The sequence below is a fragment of the Styela clava genome, chromosome 15 (genome assembly GCF_964204865.1).
Source record: "Styela clava chromosome 15, kaStyClav1.hap1.2, whole genome shotgun sequence".
Taxonomy (NCBI): domain Eukaryota; kingdom Metazoa; phylum Chordata; class Ascidiacea; order Stolidobranchia; family Styelidae; genus Styela; species Styela clava.
In genome coordinates this window covers 15,464,046-15,485,756 of record NC_135264.1, presented here as the reverse complement: position 1 = coordinate 15,485,756, position 21,711 = coordinate 15,464,046, and the positions used below count along the sequence as shown (strand labels likewise).

Here is a 21,711-nt window from a genome sequence, read left to right as displayed (position 1 = left end):
GCTGAAATGTTTGACATGGATTACAATGGAACACTTTGTATTTTGTTGTTCTGCTCATGCAGAGGTTTTGAAACATTACAATATTTTTCTAGTACTGTGTTCAAAATAAATATGTAATTATCAGACAGCACATATTTTTATCAATTCACAAGCAGTTGGAGCGCTGGACCTAACTACCGTGTTTCCCCAGATAACGAGTTTTATGGAGATAGAATAGAAAGTATCATGCATAAAACACCATGCACCATGCTACATAAAATATTGATACGCTTTGTACTACATCACATAAAGGTTTCTTATGATGTACTATCATATATAATCACAAAATACCAAGTTTTAGAATCGTCTCAAACTGGGCCCTCCGCTTACCGAGAAAGCCATGGAGGGTATAGTCCTAGGGGAGCCTGGGGGAAGGCCTTCACAGGATATTTCAGTAGAAGAGAAGGAGGGGGTACAGATCATGTAAGTTTGAGAACCTCTGTTTGTTCTAAAAGAAGGCAAATTGAAAATAAATGTGAGCACCAATGCAAACATGCATATAAATAATAGCATTATATGCGAATATACGAGCTTGAAGCAAAGCAAGATGTACACAGTAACTAGCAAGAATCATAGCAAAAAAATAAGAAGCACATAGTTCAAAATGACATTATTCCATCCATAGGGGAAAAATTTATAAGATTAACTCTCTGATTAGGAAGTTTTGAAGATTTTTTCCTGGGAAAATTTGCTTACAAGGTCACACGCATTCACTCATATCTATACATAGCTTTTCCTGTTTTAACTCATTATAGTCTCAATTCAACTTTGTCGATCATCCGTAACGTCGATCAGAAATCTGTCTTTATTTCTGAGTGAGCGTGTGTGACTGACGTTCAATTTAATTTCTCTCTCTCTATGTCTTTGAAGTAGTGAAACCAGACCAGCTTATGTCACATTTTAAAGTTTAGATGGAATCACATTTTTGTAATTTTCAGAAATGTACAGCAAAACTAAAAACGGACATAAGGCACTACCAAAAATCAAAACGAAATAAGGTATAGCATTGAAACCCAGACCAAAAGATGTGCGGCCCTGTTCTATAATGACAGAATATCGAAAAAAGAGTCTCTTTTTGAAAAATGTGATTATTTCAGTTTTATAGCGGAGGTATGCTTATTTACAATTACGGAGGCATATCCTTCCTAATGGTTGTGGTAACCGTAGCAGTCGCATAAAGGACCGCCGCATACAGTGCAGGTATCTAAATTTTGTTGTGAATCAACATCCTGGTTGCAAACCAAGCAAGATATGAAGGCGTGGTTTTGTTGCGCTTGCTGCTCAGGGATCATTTGAAGATGTTGCTCCAATTCTGAGAAAGCTTTGACCTGGAAATAAATTTTTATAGAAATGTCGAGAACGAATGGACGACCTCCATAGGATTTAATAATTATCTGTAATTTTTTCCCTGTGGAATTTTCACATCTTTCCTATTAAGAAAAGGGCACTTCCATAGTATGCGCAACACGATAGGGGATACCTGAATATAGTATGTATACCAGGTTAGGCTATAATTTTATTCCAATTTTCCTTATTTTAAGTCTATTATTTACTCTTGTAGTATTAGCACCTGAAATTAAGGCCTAACCTGATACACATACTACGTTCCGGTGTTCGACATCTTGGTTCACATACTATGGGAGTACCAAGAAAAGCGTATACATGTAATGACACATGTAATTAAAAGTTATTATCTCTCGAAAAGGTTTCATCAGGTTTGGCATTATTTATCAGTATTGACTAGAACTCCCATAGTTGTGTGTCAATCGGGTTACAGGTCATCTGATTCGATCACTAAGTTAAGTCTCACAGGCAGTTAGTTGATGAGTCTGAGTTATTTCATTTACAGCACTCGAGTCCATGACGAAATTGCTACATGAGTCATTGAGACTCAGATGACCCGACACATGTAGAGATCTTAATATGGATAATTACCATACTTATTTGTTATTTAAAAAACGGGCGGCCTGGTGGGGGTGTTCAGAGAAAGCCTATCCGACATTGCTAAACTGGCCATCTTTTCATACTTGGGAAAAGTGGGTCAGTTACAGCTTAATGTTTTATTAAGAACATGCACCTGAAAAAACTATTCTCGACAGGGACTGGTAACCAAACTGAAAGCCGGGGTTCACCATATGATTGACTAATATTATAAGTTTTTCTCCCCAGCGGGATGAATATGAAATCCTATCATCTCTTCAATATAGACCTACCGGTAGGATATCTTGTCCACACTTATTGCACCATTCCCAATCTTGTTCGTGCACGTTTAAGTTCTCACAATGATCACAAGGAAAACGTTTGTTCTCGAACGAGCAACCATTTTCATGCCAAACGAAGTTTTTTGGAGATCTGCGTATAATGTCTGTGAATGAATGTAGTTTTCCACAACTGTAATAAAAGAAAATCAAAGCATCACAAATCTCTAAATTATTTAACTGATCTCATTCTCTTGCCCAACCAGAATAGGATTCATATAATTATTCTGGGAGAAAAGAAAGCTGATGTGATGTTTTAATCATATGGTGAACCACGCCTCTTGTCCGGTTACCAGTCCGTGTCAGGTATGGAGTTAGTTAGTTATTTGTTTTCGAAAGCATGAACTGATAACCAGCAATGCGAATAAACTATCTTATTGATTAAAATAGTGTTTTTAAAATAAAGTTTCAAATTATTAGCAGAAATACGTCTAATTTTAGGTATGTCAAACCCGTGATGGACGCAGATATGAAGACTTTTTTAAGAAAAAACTGATAATACGCAACTCATTCAAAATTTTGATGCACTTTTTAGGAGTCACTGCCATTAAGCAAAGTCCTAATGGTGAATCAGGCCCATGCACTCCCTATTCTGTTATTAATGAAATATGGTGGAATATATTTAATTTTACTTTTTGCGGAACAAAAATAGAATTCTTACTCTGTGCATATAATGCGTCCTGCCTGCCCGGGGTCTGGTTTAATGAATTTGAAACCAATCCTGGCCAATTGCTCCAAATGTAGAGAAGAACATCTTCTATAGATTGGTATATCAAAGTATGTCTCGTACCTTTCCAGATAACCACGGATGCCTGTGTGAAAAACATAGCTATTATAATAAAGAAATTATGGGGAAGAAAGCTGATAGGGTATGGCCATCCACAAAGAACTATTGAAACTATATGGAGTTGAAGTGGTACATTCACCCAAAAAGTAAAAAAAAAACTCCATTCGGATAGTCCCCACGTAAATGCCATTAACTATTAAAACTATATGAGATTAATTTGGTGCATTCACTCAAAAAGTAAAAAAACTTATCTTTAAGAAAAGTAAATGGCGGCCACCTAATTGTCAAGAGCTACTGAACTATCTAAAATTAAGACGTTGTGTTTACTCTGTAATAAAAAAGAGACCCAAATTTAAGCAAAGTTACAGGCAGGCACTGAAATGCGAAGACTATATAGAATTTGTGGTGTGTTTTGCAACAATAAATACTAATTTACATATCATCAACTTTCCTCTCTTAGAGGATACACAAATTCTATTTCAACCTACCTGGTGCAGGGGCAATGTTGGGCTGGGCTACAGAACCATTATTTGGGTTCAGAGGGGGAGGGAACATATCTTTTTTTTCATTTCCTTTTTCTTGTATTTTCAATCTATCATAGATGATCGTTTTATCAACGTTGCAGCCTTTTAGTGTTTCCATAGAATTCCATATGTTTCGTTTTCCATCAGTGCTAAATTCACATTTAATATTTCTTTAGTTAAAATATAGAGTACTCCCAAAGTATGGGAACCAAATGGCGGACACCCGGGTAGGACACTCTGGTAGTATATGTACCAGGTTAGCTTTAGGTCATAACTCTATTCCAATTTTCCTTATTTTAGTTCTAATACAAGTTAGGGGACTAGCCAAATGACTCCCATAGATAGTATTTGTACCTGAAATTATGGCCTAACTTGGTACACATACTACATTCCGGTGTCTGCTATCTTGGTTCACATACTTCGGGAGTACCTAATATAGAGCCTTGTTGGCAGTGAAGTCCTTAAAATGAAATTGATTTAAATGAAAATTGACGATAAGTTTTGGCAGGCAATACTAAACCTCCTGTTTCCTCAAGTTAATAATCTCAAATCTTGAAAGCCAGAGCCCAAATTTTAAAAGTAATGAGTCAAGATTAAAATTAAAGGTGCTCCCGAAGTATGCGAACCAAGATGGCGGACATCGGAACGTAACATGGGTAACAGGTTAGGGTTAGGCGATAATTTTTTTCCAATTTTCCTTATTTTAGTCCTATTATCAGTTCGAAGACTAGCCGAGAGCCTCCCGTAGTATTTATACCTAAAATTATGGCCTAACCCTAACCTAGTACACATATTACATTCCGATGACGGCATCTTGGTTCGCATACTTCGGGAGCCCCAAATTAAAACTACTGAAAATAAAATGAAAAATAGGAAATTTGTTATTTTTTGTACTCAAATGTCGAAAATGACTAATTTTGTCAAAATAGTCAAAAATTTTGTCAACATGAAGTACAACTACAATTCTCGTGCTTCACAGATATGCCTAGATATCTAGTTACCTGGAATTGTAAATGTTGAATCCTTTAAAGCGGTGGTCCCAAACCTTTTATATCGTGTGGCCCCCTTTCGTGAGCTTTTAGCAGTCATGGCGCTTATGTTTATTATTCCAGTTGGATTTAGAGTGTTATTTTGAAAGGTAGATTTCCTATCCCATTATGTTCAAACAATTAATGTTCAACAAAGTGAAACACCCTGTGAAATAACCTTATCAGACAATGAAACTTGGAAGAACAAGGAGATTTTCTTGTCAAGTGAAAAGTAAAATCAGTTTTGTGCCTGGCATGGTGGCCCCCCTCCAACTGCTCTGTGGCCCTCTTGGTGAGCCATGCCCCCCCCCCCAACAAGATGATGCTGTCAATGTTCTTGATTCCAGTGATATCGTCTTTGAAGAAAGTCTTTCAGAACATCTATACTACTCTTACAGCAACTATATTCGGGAAAACACTCTCTTGACTTCTTTGCCTTCACCAGAAGACACTGGTAGCCTGGGTACCGGTACCTGTACCGGTGGAGAGCAAAAACTGAAAATTAGAACTTTAGATATGGAAATGCTTTTAAAATACCACCAGAGTAACATAATTTCGGCCATGAGGGAAGAAATAAACAAAACTTTAGAAAACCTATTCAGTGCTCAAAATCAAAAACTAGATCAACTTGCAAAAGAAAATTGCTCAGCTATCAGTGAGCTTGTGGAAAAAATAGACTCAATCACCAATAGAATGCAAAAGATAGAAACAGTCCATGAAAATATAAAAACTGATATAGTAGACCTTAAATTATGCCAATCCACCATCACCAAAGATTTTGATGAATCTAATCTAAAAATCAAACAGCTGCAAATGAATCTGAGAGATACTGACGAACTCTGCATCTGCCTAAAAAAGGAAATACAATCATTAACGAAACACCTAAATAAAATCGAAAGCAAGCAAAATGATCTAGAACAATATGATCGGCGGCTGAATCTTATCCTGAATGGGATTCCTATAACACCAAATGAAGATCCATTCCCGATAAAGAAAAATATTGCCAAGAAAATCAATGTTCAACTTTGTGATACAGATATTTCAGCAGCCCACAGACTAGCAACAACTTCAGATTCATATACACCGGGAATAATAGTTCGTTTTTGCCGAATGAACAAGCGAGATGAGATCTATAAGAATAAGGCCAATCTTTCGAAGGAAAAGCAAGGTAATGAAATTTTCATTACCATCAGCACCATCAGAGTACCATCAGCAACTATTTAAACAAACGCGTCAACTTAAAAAAAAGAGAAACTACAAGTATGCATGGACCTATCATTGTAATATTTTTGTGAGAAAGAATGAAAGCTAGGGCTTTAAAAATAACAAATGGGAAAGACCTTGACAAAATTCGTTAATGCTCTCCGTGCCCTTATTTATGGTAATATTTTCATGTGAGGCTCCATTTGTAAAGTGAAATATGGCAGTACACCAATCTATAATTAGATGCCTTTAACCAAAATTATGAAAGAGTGCAAATTTTGTAACAAAGATTGTTCTGGTTATTTGGATAGCATTCACTGTCAAATTTGTCGCTACTGGATTCACTTTGAATGCTCACAGCTGACCTCATATCAAACTAGAAACATGAATAATGATTTCAGCCCCTTTTATTGCAAAGTATGTATAGAAGAAAATTTGTCCACGCCGTATGACTGCAACATCCTTTCTGATATTAATGACAAAACTGCAGTATTATCTGATGTAACAGATTGGAATACTGGTAGTAACTATATAAGTACATCTGACGCCATAGAGCATCTGAGGAATAAATCAAAATCTTCCTTTGTTATGCTACATTTAAATGTGAGAAGTTTGTATCGTAACAAATCTCAAATTGAATTTATCCTCCATGAAGGATCTAATTTACCAGAAGTTATTGCTATCTCGGAAACCAAATTGGGGGGACTGAATCATGATGTCTCAATAACTGGGTACTCTTTTTTCCATTCTGATTCTTCCACAAAAGCTGGTGGAGTGGGACTTTATGTGATAAATACGTTGACTGCTGTAGAACGCTCTGACCTACAATTCCAATTGAATGACTGTGAAAATCTGTGGGTAGAAATTAAACTAAAATGTTATAAGCTTCCAAAAAAGAGCTTTGTAATAGGTGTGGTATATAGACACCCGTCATATAATATATTTGAGTTTCAAACCAAATTTGTTGGAAATCTAACCAACATTACCTCTTGTGATATACCATTGCGGGGGACTTCAATATTGATATCCTCAAGTATGATATAGATAGCAAAATACATAGATATATTGATGACATTCATAGTGCTGGTTTTCTATGTGCAATCAATAAGCCCACAAGAATATATAAGAGTACCTCTACTATCCTTGATCATTTGTATTATAACAATGTGAAATATCATGTGAAAACTAGCATTATTACTTATGACATATCAGACCATTTTCCTTTACTTATACAAATCAATCTTGATTGCATGAGACATAAAATAAAAATCCTGCACAGAGATTTCAAAGAATTTAATCAAGAAAATTACATTGAACATTTGGGCTTGTTGCTGAAACAGAAAACTGATTCTGTTTCAGATATAAATTCAAAATTTTCTGTCTTTGTATCCTCGATTAAATCTGTAATTGAGCAACATGCCCCTATGAAAACTTTGTCACGGAAGTGTACTAAATTGAAATTAAAACCATGGATAACTGTGGGACTATATAAATCTATTAAGACCAAAAATAAGCTATTTCAAAAATTCTGTAAGCGTAGAAATGAAGTAAGATTTGGACAATATAAAAGATACAGAGACAAGCTTCGGAAGCTGCTTTCATTAGCCTATGAAAATTACCATAAGGATTGTTTCAGGTCATGCCAGAAGAATATATCCAAAACTTGGAAACAAATTCGACAAATAATTGACAGAAAATCTAAGTCAAATGACATGCCAACATGTCTAAATTTTGATAGCTCTAAAATTAGGGACCATAATATGATTTGTGATGCCCTAAACAAACATTTTGCAGATGTAGGGAATATCTTGCTGCGAAAATTAACACTACTATTAGAGACTCTCAACACAAGCTTGGTCCTAGCAAAAATGAATCTTTTTATCTAACAGATGTTACTGAATGTGAAATTGTAAATCTTTTGAATGAGTTGGATGAAAAAAAATCATCAGGTTCTGACAATATTCCTATCAAACTTATAAAAATAGCTAAGTTTGTCATAGCACCTGTTTGAACAAATTTGATCAATGCTAGCTTCAGGGTAGGTATTTTCCCAGATATTCTAAAACTTGCCAAAGTTGTTCCATTGTATAAAAAGGGTAAAAGGGATGACATGAATAATTATCGTCCAATATCATTACTATCTGAATTTGCAAAAGTCATTGAAAAAGCCTTGTATAAAAGACTGATAAACTTTTTTGATACTAATGAAATTATCAGTAACTCCCAATTTGGTTTCCGAAATGCACATTCTACAGAGCTTGCTGTAGTCAAACTAAAAGAATCAATATTGAATAATTTATCAGATAATAAAGTAACTTGTGCTATTTTCCTAGATTTGGCAAAGGCATTCGATACGATTGACCACACTATTTTATTATACAAATTGTCACTTAATCTAATTCGATCTTATTTAACGAAGCGTCAACAATTCATTGAATCGAATGGTTACAAATCTTCCCTTCAATATGTATCTTGTGGAGTCCCACAAGGTAGCACTCTTGGTCCCCTACATCAATGACCTTCCTACTACCAGTGCGTTGGATACCACACTATTCGCTGATGATACAGCTCTGCTTGACTCTGCCACAAATATTGTAGATCTCCAACATGCAATGAATTTGAAAATAAAGCAAATTGACCATTGGTTGAAACTAAATAAATTGTCGCTTAACTATTCAAAAACAAAATTCATGGTTTTTGGGTCTGGGAAGAATATAAGGTTTGAAAACTTTAAATTAGAAGTTGGCACAATTAGCTTAGAAAGAACAAGTACTATAAAATATTTGGGAATAGTTTTGGATGAAAAACTTAATTGGAAAAATCACATGGATTACCTTTCAAAAAAACTTTCTCAATCACTTGGAATGCTTTATAAATTAAGGAGATTTGTACTTCTTGAAACCCTTAAAATAGTTTATAATAGCCTGGCCTTTTCACATCTTCGATATGGTATATTATGTTGGGGTAACGCGACAAAAACTGCTTTAAGACCACTTGCCGTTTTACAAAATAAGATGATTAGATGTATGATGTACCGAGAGTCATCTAGACAAATACGTATAAATAATGCAAAGCTGTATCATCATTGTGGATTTCTTCAATTGAAAGAACTCTACATAAGTATCGTTATGAAAATGTGCTGCTGCCAGAGTATTTTCAAAACTTTTTTGTCAAAATTTCAAATATCCATCCGTATGAGACCAGGAGTACATCAAATAAATTGTATTTCACCCCGCGATATCAATCTTCAGGCATGAAGAAATCGCTCAAACTGGAAGGTATTAATGTATGGCAAAGTATTCCACAGAGTATGAAACAGTGTTCCCCACAATTATTTGATCGCAAACTAAAACAACATTTATTAGCGGATTATAATGTGATGCAGTGACGTTCAAATCTCAGTGTATGCCATCAGATTCATAAAATGGATAGGAAATCACCATTTTATAGATGTATGTCTCTGTGGAAATTATTGAAGATACTATTATACAAAGTCTGAAGTGTTCATATGTACTATATAGCTTTGGAAATATGGTATTTTAAATTTTTCCCCCATTCATAGAAACTGCCTCATTTTCACTATTTGATTTTTGTCGAACATAAAGTAAAATTAAATTTGAGGAAATTATAATTAGGCTTACGCCCTTCTTAATTTTTCACTTCTTTTTCGCATTTTATTTACTATTAAAAAAAGTATAACCTGCATAATCATGCGATGTTCTTTTTTCTTGTAATTTTCAATCTTTGATTGATACCACCCTATTTGCAAATTAAAACAGCATTTCAGCGGATCATAATATGATGCAATATCATGCAAATCTCAGTGTATGCTATCAGATTTATAAAATGGATAGGAATTAACAATCTTATATATGGATTCTTCATATGCCTTTGTGAAAATTATTGAAGATGCTATTATATATAGCCTGAAGTAATAATTATTTGTACTATATAGCTTGGGAAGTATGGCATTTTTAATTTTTCACCTATTCATAGAAATTGCCTCATTCTCACGATTTGATTCTTGTCTAACATAAAGTATAATTAATTGTAATTAGCCCGTCACCCTTCTTATTCTTTCTCGCATTTTTAATTACTATTAAAAACATGATCTGCGTAATCATGTGATGTTCTTGTTCCTTGTAATTTTTATTTCTATTCCAATACTTTCGGGGAATTGATCTGGGGCCTCTTAACCGGGCTTAAAACTCAAAAATTTATAATTCTTCTATTGTAATTATGATGCCTGCTTTAGAGTGTCCTGTCTTGGTAGAATCTTACCTTAGGGGTCGGTCGACCTTGTTGACCTTGGAAGTCTTGCCCGTCCCCTTCCGTATACATTTTTTATGCTTATTGTTATTTGCTCATGCTTATTGTATTATGTACTTGTATCGGAAATAAATCATTATCTATCTATCTAGTTGTGTAATGGGACTGAAACCTATGGGCAGCGGGATATTCACTTAGTTAACACAGACAGTCCCCGAACTCATAATAGAACCAAAATAAGGAAAATCGGAATAAAATGTTGCCTAACTCCAACCTTGTACACATACTACATGAGTATAGTATATAATTGTACAGCTTTCAGAAATTGAATCGAAGTCCCTTCGGTTTTCCTGTGAAACTTACGATATATCAATCAAAATTTATGGAATACAGTATTCCAAATGTTTGAAGCTAGTTCTTGAAATAAAAGGCGAGATATAAAATTCACATTCAAACCTGTCTTTGTTTGTAGGTATTTCAGCATCATATTGATCATGACCGGTATCAAGAGCTTGAGAATCTGGAGGCTTCGGTTCAGTTTCAATCGTGGCTTCTTCACCTGGTACAAATACAAAAACATTTGGGCCTGAACATTTGGAAACTTTAGAAGCCAGCACTGATGTCCGAAACAAATAACAAACTTATCCCATGGAATGCTAACTGGACGTGGTTTGCCATATGTTTAAGTCTTATCGACTTTTCACTCCTCCAGGACAAATATGTAAATACTTAATAGTAACAAACATCGTGAAGTTTTTCCTGTAATGTGAGGATAATAAGATTTATTACGCAACAGAGGACATTACAACCGTTTACAAGCTCAATAGCCATACTGATCAGATTATTCATGTATTATAGATATACTTATCAAATTCACCCCTGAGTGGGGAGGAGGGGTGATCTAGATTTTGATGTTGAAGACACACAAAACAAAAAATGTTAAATGAAAACCTAATTAATGAAATGAAAATTGGAAAGTTTCCAAAGCCAGCTGCAAAATTTATTTTGTGAAATCGAATTTTTTAAATTTGCAAACAGTATTCTGATCCAAATCTGGAATTTCTTCAATGGGATAAGCATTTTTGATCATGTCAGCAGGAAGGATTGTTGAAACTATCACGCTGCCTAGAAGTGGATGAAAAGATAAAAGAATTTCCAAGGTAATAAAGCGATTGGATACTTTTTTTCAATTTATATTGGAGAATAACAAAGACATATATCTTTCTACTACTGTCTCTTTCACGCATCTGTATGACAATGGCCACTATACTTATCTAAAGTAGTAAGCTGTCAGAAAACAGCAATACACTTAATCCGATTACTCTCCAAATTGAAAATGCATTATTCGAGAATCTGAATATGACCTTATACTACCATTAAGCTAAGTAGAGATGTTGTACAGGCTTTGCTAAAAATCAAGATGTGCAAATCAAAGAATCAGTCTTCAAAATATGTTTACGAACCTGTTTTGAGTTTTGGTGGAATTAATCCTCGATAGCGTGCATTTCTATTGTTGACATCTGGGCAAATCACTTCATTTTCATTGGCTGTCTCTGAAGCACGATTTTTTCGACAACAGACATCTGAATTGGGTAAATAAAAATAAATACTTATGAGTTAGAAAAACAGAGAAATGTGCAGTAACCCAAAAAACACAATTCATAAATTTTCTAATTACTTCTACAAAAATAAAGAAAACTTGAGTTTCTGTTTGTGTATGATTGCACCCAAAAGTTTCAGTAATCTAGGACGATTCGCACAAAAGTTATGCTGCGCTCTAAAATACATATTGAATGACCTGGGTTTTTAGGGGTCACCCTGGACATACCAGTATAGACAATGACATCGGTTGACCATGAAATCGCCAAAATAGGAAAGTAGCTCTTAGGAAAGTAGTATTCTTAGATATCAGTGACTGCTCTTACAGGGATTTAATCATAGCAAACAGGCACATGTAAGTGCTGTATAAAAATATCATTTGGTAACAAATTGGAGAAGTCTGTGGAATCACAATTGACTCCATACCCCCAGGTAAAGGACCGACTGACAACCGAATGAGAGGCTATGATTTGACATGATGATTAAGCCGTCTTATTGTCTTTCCTCTTAACCTGGATAAATATGAAATTCTTATCCTATCTTTCATTGCCAAACAACCATTCCAAGACTAATTTAGCCTCATAAAATGCAAAAAAAACCACCTCGTTCATTTATTCTCTCATCTTGTTCACTTGTAGCCACTGTCACAGTCATCTCCGCAAGATTTGAGCTAAAGAACGACTTGCTAGCTGTAACGTCTGTATTTTCGTGACCTAAAAAAATGAAAATTAACTCAACTGGGATGACCTGGGGCTTGAATTGCGACACAAAGTTCATATACTTCTACGAAACATTAAATACCAACCTGCACAAAATACCTTGCTTCTGGGAGGTTCATCACAAGAACCTTCATTCGCTGGCAATCTGTCCAGGCTGTCTTCAACTCTGCTCTCTAAAATAAGAGAGCAAAACTCGAATACATAGACATATGTTTGCTCGGCGGTGTGGCGGTCGAGTTAAGTGTTAGGAATGAGCTCGCCACTGCACCCCTGATTACTCTATGTGGGTTCGCAGGTTCGAATCTCATGCAGGGATAGTTACATGCAAAGGATTGCTGGGCTCCTCGCCGCCATAGGGTGGTTCATGTAACTGCTGGTCGATTACGCCTTCCTCCACCATCAAGTCCATGCTGCCGAAAACAAATAACTAACTAATCCCATACCCGACATGGTATGGTTACCAGACGAGAGGCCGTGGTTCACCATATGGTTAAGTCGCCTTACCGGCTTTCCTCTCCCCCGGGATAAATATGTAAATCCTATCCTAAACTGTTGATCCAAAACAAAAATTTGAGAGTTTTGATCATCTTTGCAATTATCAAGACATTTCTATTATTATAGTCTGGTTTAACAGGACAGAGATTGTCTACCTGTCACCAGCTAAAATTGAATTCAACAAACCTTTGTCTTTAATAACAAATACTTTAGATCCACGTCTTTGAGTGTCTCGCATTTCTAAACGTCTCTCTGCCTTTCCACCAGAAATGTAAAATGTTTCTGAACTTGGGAGCAAGTCCACAGGTTCCAACCTACACAGGTTATCACATATTAAATAGATAGAAACTAAGCACAAAAAGGTGTTGTGTAATGGGACTGAAACACAGACAGTCCCTGAACTCGTAATAGAACTAAAATAAGGAAAATCGAAATAAAATTATAGCTTAACCCTAACCTGGTACACATACTATGGGAGCATCCGAAAAAGTGTATGACTAGGACCGCTAATTATGCATTTGGCTCTGAAAAGGGCTCTGCACAAACAACTACTGTTATGTAAAGAACTGTCGTATTTTTTGAGAGTGCCAGAATCTTTTCGGTAAGTGCTGGGCATAAACCGAGTATCATAGTTATCATAATGTGTATCTCTGACATAGGCAAATGATGGCCCGCAGGCCAAATCCGGCCCGTTGAGTAATTCCATACTAAACCATACTAAAACTAAATTTTGATGTTTTAGCTAAAAAATAGCTCGAGGAATTTGTTGAGATTGCAATTAAATTTAGTTTTGTCACAAGATTTATTGTTTTCCACTTTTGCTTTAGTAACACTGTAAATATTGTCCATGAAAAGTAAAGTTTTACGTCACAATTACATGGCCTGCCACTCTAAGTGGACAAAATTTTTGGTGCTCCCGAAGTATTTGTACCAAGATGGCGCACAAGCTGAACATAGTATGTGTGCCATGTTAGGGTTCAGGTTGTTCGTCATCTTGGTACTTCCGGAGCGCCAAATTTTCGGCCCCTGTTCCAAATACATTGCCCACCCCTGGTATATCCGGCAAAAATCCTGAATTCGTAGCGATAGTCAGAAAATAATGAAGTGAGAGATATATTAAATTTTATTTAGCCTCTATGATACAAACTAAATATAAGATGTTTTACCTATTTGGAAGCCTTTCATTCTCACGAGCAGGAATCTCTATTCTAGTTTTCACCTCTGTATTTGCCATTCGACCCGATTCAAGTTGTTCAGCAACATTTTCTTAATAGAAAAATTGTTGTATTTATGAGCGTGTCATGTCAGAAATTTTGCAGACCCTTGTTCTGTGCTCTAGAAACTGGGAAGGTTATAATCGCCTAAATTCACTAAATTGCAAATTTTTACAATATGGAATAATGGATAAACTGTGCTAACTATACTATGCACGGATCGAGTCCAATTTATTATATATGCATATGACTTTACAATGCCATAACAGCTAGCTTTTGTGAAGCTAACATTACACTTCATTACAGGGATGGCCATTTCCGAATACTAAACTATTCCGAATACATTTTAAAATCGAAAATAACACATTTTTGCTTAGTTTATTAAAACCCAGTAAATTAGGAAATAAGCTTCAATAAAAATATCAGAATAAAGCCACAAACCAACAATATATGTACACAATGTAATTGATAGTTTATAGCTATCAATAAAAAATAATAGCAACTTGTGACACAGACAGTTTATTAAAATTATTCACTTTGTACAAATGACCATATGAAATGATAGCCAAAGAGTTGTCTGGCGCTTTCTATCATTGGTACCATGACATTACGATAATAGTCAAGTCTATTGACAAAAATACTACTTGTATTCAGATAATTGTGTATATTTTCTGAGAGTAATAAAATTTATTGGCAATACAGGCATCTGAAACAGGCAACAACAATCGAAAATCCATTTTGCTTTTAAAAATTCTAATATTTAAGCATAGAGTATCTACCTACCAGTATATTTGTATATTAATTTATGTGAACCATATTGTTTTTATGTGTAACATATTGTTGTGTTTGAAATTAGAAATAAATCCGTAGAGGATAGATGACCTTCACTGCCAGCCGCGCAGCCAGGAATTTCGAAATCGAAATTCCCATTGCCGCCTGTAACACCCACCGCGATTCCGCGATCGTTAAAAGAGCCGTCTTTTCAGAGGATAATGATCATCCTGTCACGTAAAATATTCAATCCATGACAACTACGAGATTCTAAAATACTTTATATATCAATTTAATGTGTCCAACGTAACTCGCGGTTTCTTCTTCTTACGTCAAAAAAAAACAACATTACTATTCGGTCCACGGCGATCTGTGACCTAAAAGTACGAGATAAACTACCTGATGTATTTAATTTTAATACGTATTTTTTGCAATCTTGCCAACTCGTTATCGCCATTAGAAATATCTCGAATAATGATATGAAATCCTGTTAAGTGTAGAGTATAATTCATTTCATACGATGAATATACATATAAAGTTTAGCAGTAAATTAAAAATACATATTCATCGCCGCGATTATGCCACCTGTTAAAAGTGTTGACTTTTACAACAAATAATATAAAACGAATATATATTTTTCTGTTGTGCAAAGTGATGAATTCGTGACCGATACGGGCATATTTGAAAATGTCTTGCTTTATTAATTTAATTGTCTTCAATTTAACCTGCGGTTGCGACGACAAAATTAAATCCTCACCACTCTTGTATACCATTGCAATCCGCGGTCATAAAAATAAAAACGTGTGGTAAACTGCCCGATTAAATAATGTTTTGATCCGTATTTTGCGAATTCGGCAAATATTTAGAAGTACTTGTTAACAGTGTCTCCGCTCAATCGAAATGCTGTCACTCTGATTGTTTTTAGATAAAACCGTTCGAAAAATCCATAAATCTTCTGTAACATTTCAGAGTGAAATTTATTTCACCAAAATAAAATTGATTGAATATACTTCGAAAATATTCGACGGCAATTTAAAGTAATAGATAATCAGGCAAATCCCGCCCTCAATTCGTGACGATATGTTTCTAAACGCCGACCAAACACAATGTGTGCCAGAGGCACACGAAATTCTGCGATTTTCACTGCCTAGAAAAGTGTTCTTTAAATTTTCGCTGGCCTCAATAAAACTTATTTTGTTTACGGTTTTAGTTTCAGTATTTTAAATTGCCGCTTTTCAATCAAAAAGTTGCGTTGTCTTTAGAAACTCGCCGCCGATGAACGTATTAACCAGATTCACAATTCCGTGCGCGTGCAAAAATAAAGTAATTGTCATCGTTATCGAAGAACAAATTTGTGAAAAATTTTCGTTTTAGAGAAAATAACACAAACGTAAAGGCATTTACGGCCCAAATAACATGTTACGCTGATGAGTGATGAAAACAATCATGCGCAAGTTTCTATCGAGAATGTTTTCATTCAAAGGAAACGTCTTGAGAGCGGCGTCGAAAATGTGTGACGTCACACAAATATCCGGTATTCTTATGAACGCTAATTCCGATATTCGAATAACGAGATATTCGAATACATTCGAATACTTTATTCGAATTGGCCATCCCTTTCATAATATCAATAATCAAAATTTTTTTCCCTGAAACTACTACAAAGCCTATGTTAACCCTTTCCATGCGATTTTTATTTTTTATTAAATAATCGTATTTGCTACGCCGACTTTATGCATTTGTACCCCCACAACTAATCGATCGACTAACGAAAAAGTAATGATCCTCTGCTGCCCATTGACGGCTCGTTGGAAAGCTTATTTAAAGAGCTTGCAATTGGCGATTTTTTTTAAAAAGGGGTGATCTGAGTCACAAACCGGATAGAAAAAAGGCATTTTTTTTCTTGGGTGTTGAAACTTCCAACCGTAATAAAAAATAGAAATATTCGCTAAATCCTTTCCGGTTACCGCTTCTTGGTTGGCAAACAATAGCTTAATATTGCTGTAGCAATTTCGCTATCTAACTCAAAATACTTTGGTAGATGGAAGGGATAATATGTCTTCTATTACCACCCAAAAAATACCGAAATTTGCATAAATTTCAAAAACACTCCCTCATTCCACCGCAAATAAAATTCCCATGGTAAACGAAAGCGAGATTTACCGTCGCTTATGTTAATCTCGAAGAAGACTTCTTATCAATAAACTAAAAACCGGAAAAACTAGACCAACAGTTTGCGACCGATTGCTAAATAAAACAGTGGAGCACATCAACGTACCCGCCGCAATTTAGCGAGTTTTGTCGTGTGTACGTATACGTGCCCACCGCACGGAAAGGGTTAAATGAAGGTGTGGCCTGTGGTTTCACCCAGTTATTTGTATCTGGCCCTACAGTATTGAAGGTTGCACAACCCTGGTCTAAGAATAAGCAAAAAATGAATGATCCAAGGTTACCTTTGTGTTTTACAGGTTAGGTTTTCTCCTTTCAATAAAAAAAAATTCCTTGAATATACCTGGATTTTTTTTCTGGTCTGAATTGAACGCATTGTCTTCACAATTACCAGTCGCCTTCATCAATTTATTTTCATTCTCTTGAACTGAATTTTCATTTTCCTGTCTTAATAAAACCCTGTCAGTCAAGGATGATTCATTTTTCGCATCCTCATGATGATTTTTGGCATCTTAACAAATAAACATAAGCTTGAGGCCGATTTTTTGGTACGCTCAATCAAAGTAAGAAAGACTCATTTCGGGGCAAATTTTTGGGAGCTCCCGAAGTATGTGAACCAAGATGGCGCACAACCTGAACATAGTATGTGTACCAGGTTAGGGTTCAGGCTTTGCACCATCTTGATTCAATACTTCGGGAGCGCCAATTTTTTACTGAAATTCCATGAGCTACTGAAAGTAGGTCTATTTTGTAACCACACAAACTATTACTCTCGACAGAGGGAGCCAATTAAATTACAATCAGCCTGTGATATGAATATAATACAGGGTGTCCATAAAATCCCTTTACAATTTCAGTTTTGTTATGAAGTCAGTTCTCAATATATCATAACCAGGTTTGTTGTTTGTTGTTTTTTAATTGTATTTTTATTTCATTTAATACATCTGTGCGAGCCAATACAATATATGGTATCGATAAATTCTGTTTAAATTTAGAATTTTTTTTTCTTTCTGGACACCCTGTATTATATCCATCCCTACTTTTAACTTTTTATATAGCATATTTTTATATAGCCCTCTACTCAGACTGGCCCTCATATGAAAATTTGGAAATTTAATATGCAGAATAATGCCTTCGCATTGATTGAATGTAAAATTCACATACCATGTAAAGGTAAATCATCTTCAGAACTTCCACCCAGCAAAGAATCTGACCGTTGGCTAGGGACAGATTTTTCCATATCCTTTGATGGACCATAACATGCCCTGCAGTAAATATATAAAATTATAAACAGGAGCATAGTCAGGAATATTTTAAGGGGTTCCCAAGTTAGTCCGTAACCGCTGGCCGAGGCTGGAAAACGTGCGTTTTCAAGAGTCTTGAATCAGGAATAAGAGCATTTGAAGCTACGAAAAATTGCTATGTATGACACAGACAAATCCCCTTTTTTACGTTTCAAGAGGGGGTTTCGACCGTCAAAACCACCCCCTGGGTAGGCCCATGACCATAAGTCGATTGAACGATACAAAAGCGGCACAATCGTAGCTCAAATTAAAAAAGAGTTAGCCCAGAAGCTGTACTTAGTGTTATCCAAACCAACTAGGCCTAATTTAGACAAGGCAGTGAAACATATTTATTCAAATAATATTAATAAGGACTGGTAAAAGGCCTTATTTGAACGACAAAGTCTTGAAGTATACTACAAACTCCATCACATACGCCAGGTGTGTGCATCTTGCAGCCCGCGGGCCAAATGTGGCTCACAGGGAAAAATTGTGAGGCCAGCAGAGAAGTGAATGGTGTGCGGCACTCAAAACCACCATTTAATTTAGGTTAATGTGGTACGTGCGAGTAACTCCGATCCCTCATGTCATTAGACCAATAACCAAAATATTTGTGCCTGCAACTACTAGAAAGCCTATGTTAAATAAAGGTGCGGCCCGCGGTTTAACCCAGTTATTTGTATCTGGCCCTCATGTATTAAAAGTTGTACATCCCTGACATACGCTATGCATACTTTTAGGTATGTTTGATCAAGGGGGTTGTGAGTCCTTATTTATATAAAAAACGTGTCACCGATTTAGATTTTCATAAAGAAAGATTCCAAAATGTGGTTATTATGAGCAATATTTTCGTGCAGATTTACCTGTGGACTGAAGATTTATATTCTCTCGCGAGTTTGGCAAAAATACCCTTGTACGTTGATGAACCCGTCAATGTAAAACCATCCCGTGGAATTCTATAGTGGGAGCATAAGTTGAACACACTCCCATTTGTATTATCGCCAGATGATTCGTCATCAGAAACAGGCTGTGCTGTATTTAGATCCCCATCTGGATTTGAGTTTGAACAATCTTTGTTTCCTTTATCTTGAGTAGACATTGATAAGGCACAAAAAATTTGTTCTAAATTTAGCTAGATAAACTGAAACAGAATAGTGGATTAATTCTAGTTGTATTTAGGCTAGCGACCTTCTCGTAGGCATAGACAGGGGGGGGGGGGGGGGGGAGGGCATGGCTAGCGTCCCTCATCCCCCATAAAATTTATGTTTTTTTTTTTGCAGTTTTTCTGCATTTGCAATGAGATATGAATATTCTATTCTTGAACGATTTACTGGAAACTGGAGTTCAATAATTCTTTCATAAGATAAACCAATCAAGATAGATAAAATGGGCGTTTATATACCTTCAACAACGAAATAAGTCTGCAGAGAGATTCTCTTAGATATTGATAGATATCATTGGCTGCTTTTATCTGGTTGTATTACATCATTATACAAAAAAATATTTACATTATAATTATTATTATATTGTAAGAAAACGATTCTAAAAATGCAGGATTGAACAAAATAGACTCAGAATAAACAGAAATTTAGAAAGAAATGACAAATCAGAAAATCATTGATAGGGAGGTAACAGGGCAGTGACCTTTCCTTGTTAAAGAAAATGATAGATATTTAAGAGCTTGGCCATCCCAATAATTGATGGGGGGAGGGGGGGGGGGCATATATAAAAATCGAATAGAACTTCAAGGTATTAACCTAAAAAAAATAAGAAGAATTCGAAAAAGAAATGACTACTCATGGCATTTTACTCGTAATCTCATCTGACCTTCAAATTTTCTGCTTTTCTCGTGACTACCCTGTATTTACGGTAATTGTACACACGAGGCGGCGTATGAGGTCTATCGTCGTTCAAAATATATTTCAATTTAACTGCGTTACGCGGCTCACGCCCAACCTGTGCGGAGATGCAGCACAGATATTCTGCAGCCAATCGTTGGCAACGGGTTAATATTTTAGCTCGAAATAGCTCTTAGAGAAACCGGGTGGAGTCCCAGCCGGTGATAGGTCTTGAAAAACACAGGACCGTAAAAAGTGCTCGATTTGGTCCGTATGCCCGACAACACCACTTGTGCGTCATAAAAATGCGGCATTTTCATTGGCTGTCGATGAGAAATTGGTGAGCTCATCCCTCTTTCGAATATGGCCGCTCGTAAATTAGTTTTTTAGCGCGGAATAACGAGAACCAAACGTGTAGGCAACATAACGGTATTCAAATGATGTTGACGACGTAAAACAAAGAAATTTCGAAATTTGTTTCGTAGTCACGTGATACTTTTTTAAATTATTGTAAATCATCCCGAATTGAACTGGGTTCAGTTGCTACGTGACATTACGGGAAATCTTGCATAATAACTTTTAATTTTAGGCATGCTTTAAGAAAGCTCTTTGATTATACATTCATTTTATTAATCACGCTTGGCTAGCTTGTCCAGAGATCGTTTAAAAAAATTTCTGGCTTCATGTCAGCCAAGTCAGTGATTTAAAAAATTTGCAATTTAATTTCCTATTTAATTATATAATTATATTTGAATATCTAGAATGCGTCGCATATACCTGTGCATATGATCATTCAAATATATGACACATTTTTATAAGTTACAAATAGTTTCATCGCTAACAGGAAAATATCTACAATCCCATAAATATTAAAATGACCATAAAATGGAAGCTGAGAAGCATAGTGAAACCGACAACAGATGATTAGAGATAATTTTTTAGTTAATGTCACCTGAAAAAGAAAGTTGTTAGAAGTTTAGGAGCCCTTTTTTTTTTGTTACATTCAGTGGCGCTCTCTCGGCGCAAATATTGCGACAAAAAGGTTCGCGCCTCGTCATACGAACTTTATATACGGTAGTTCAATTCCGCATTTTTATCATCGTTTCCTTAAAATATAATAATTGTGATCCGACCGTGTAAGAACTTTGACTTACTATTATACTTCAAGCTTTCAAAAAAACTGAATTTAGCTTCCAATTAAAAATAAATTAGATATCTAAGTCTATAAATTCAACTATTTGATAATACGACGACAGTAAAGGATTCATATACCAATAACAAAACTAGCGTCATTGCTATTTAGCAGAAGCGCAAATTAACTAAGATTTTCCGACGCGTTTTAAAGGTTAATCAAAGTTTGCCTCACTGTAGTTTTTTATCTGTTTCATGCGTTTTGTTCCGGCTTCAGAACGGAACAAATTCGATAATTCGAGGGTTTCACTAGTTTTACAATCAAAGTTCCAATTGATAATCACTAAAGTATTTGAATTAATAGGTGAAAGAATTTAAAAATAT

General features: G+C 35.5%; 1 protein-coding gene across 1 annotated transcript; it reads right to left on the bottom strand.

Moving 5' to 3' along the window:
• Positions 1 to 150: 150 nt before the first annotated feature.
• LOC120334485 (uncharacterized) lies at positions 151 to 19,498 on the bottom strand. The gene is made up of 13 exons (XM_078120482.1): positions 19,222 to 19,498; positions 18,240 to 18,340; positions 17,419 to 17,586; positions 14,088 to 14,187; positions 13,108 to 13,235; positions 12,513 to 12,599; positions 12,310 to 12,420; positions 11,572 to 11,691; positions 10,565 to 10,667; positions 3,573 to 3,757; positions 2,959 to 3,109; positions 2,253 to 2,430; positions 151 to 1,367 (listed from the first exon to the last, which is right to left on the bottom strand). Exons 1-13 carry the CDS (start codon positions 19,455 to 19,457, stop codon positions 1,185 to 1,187), a joined length of 1,851 nt encoding a protein of 616 aa, XP_077976608.1. The 5' UTR covers positions 19,458 to 19,498; the 3' UTR covers positions 151 to 1,184.
• Between the last annotated feature and the right edge of the window lie 2,213 nt (positions 19,499 to 21,711).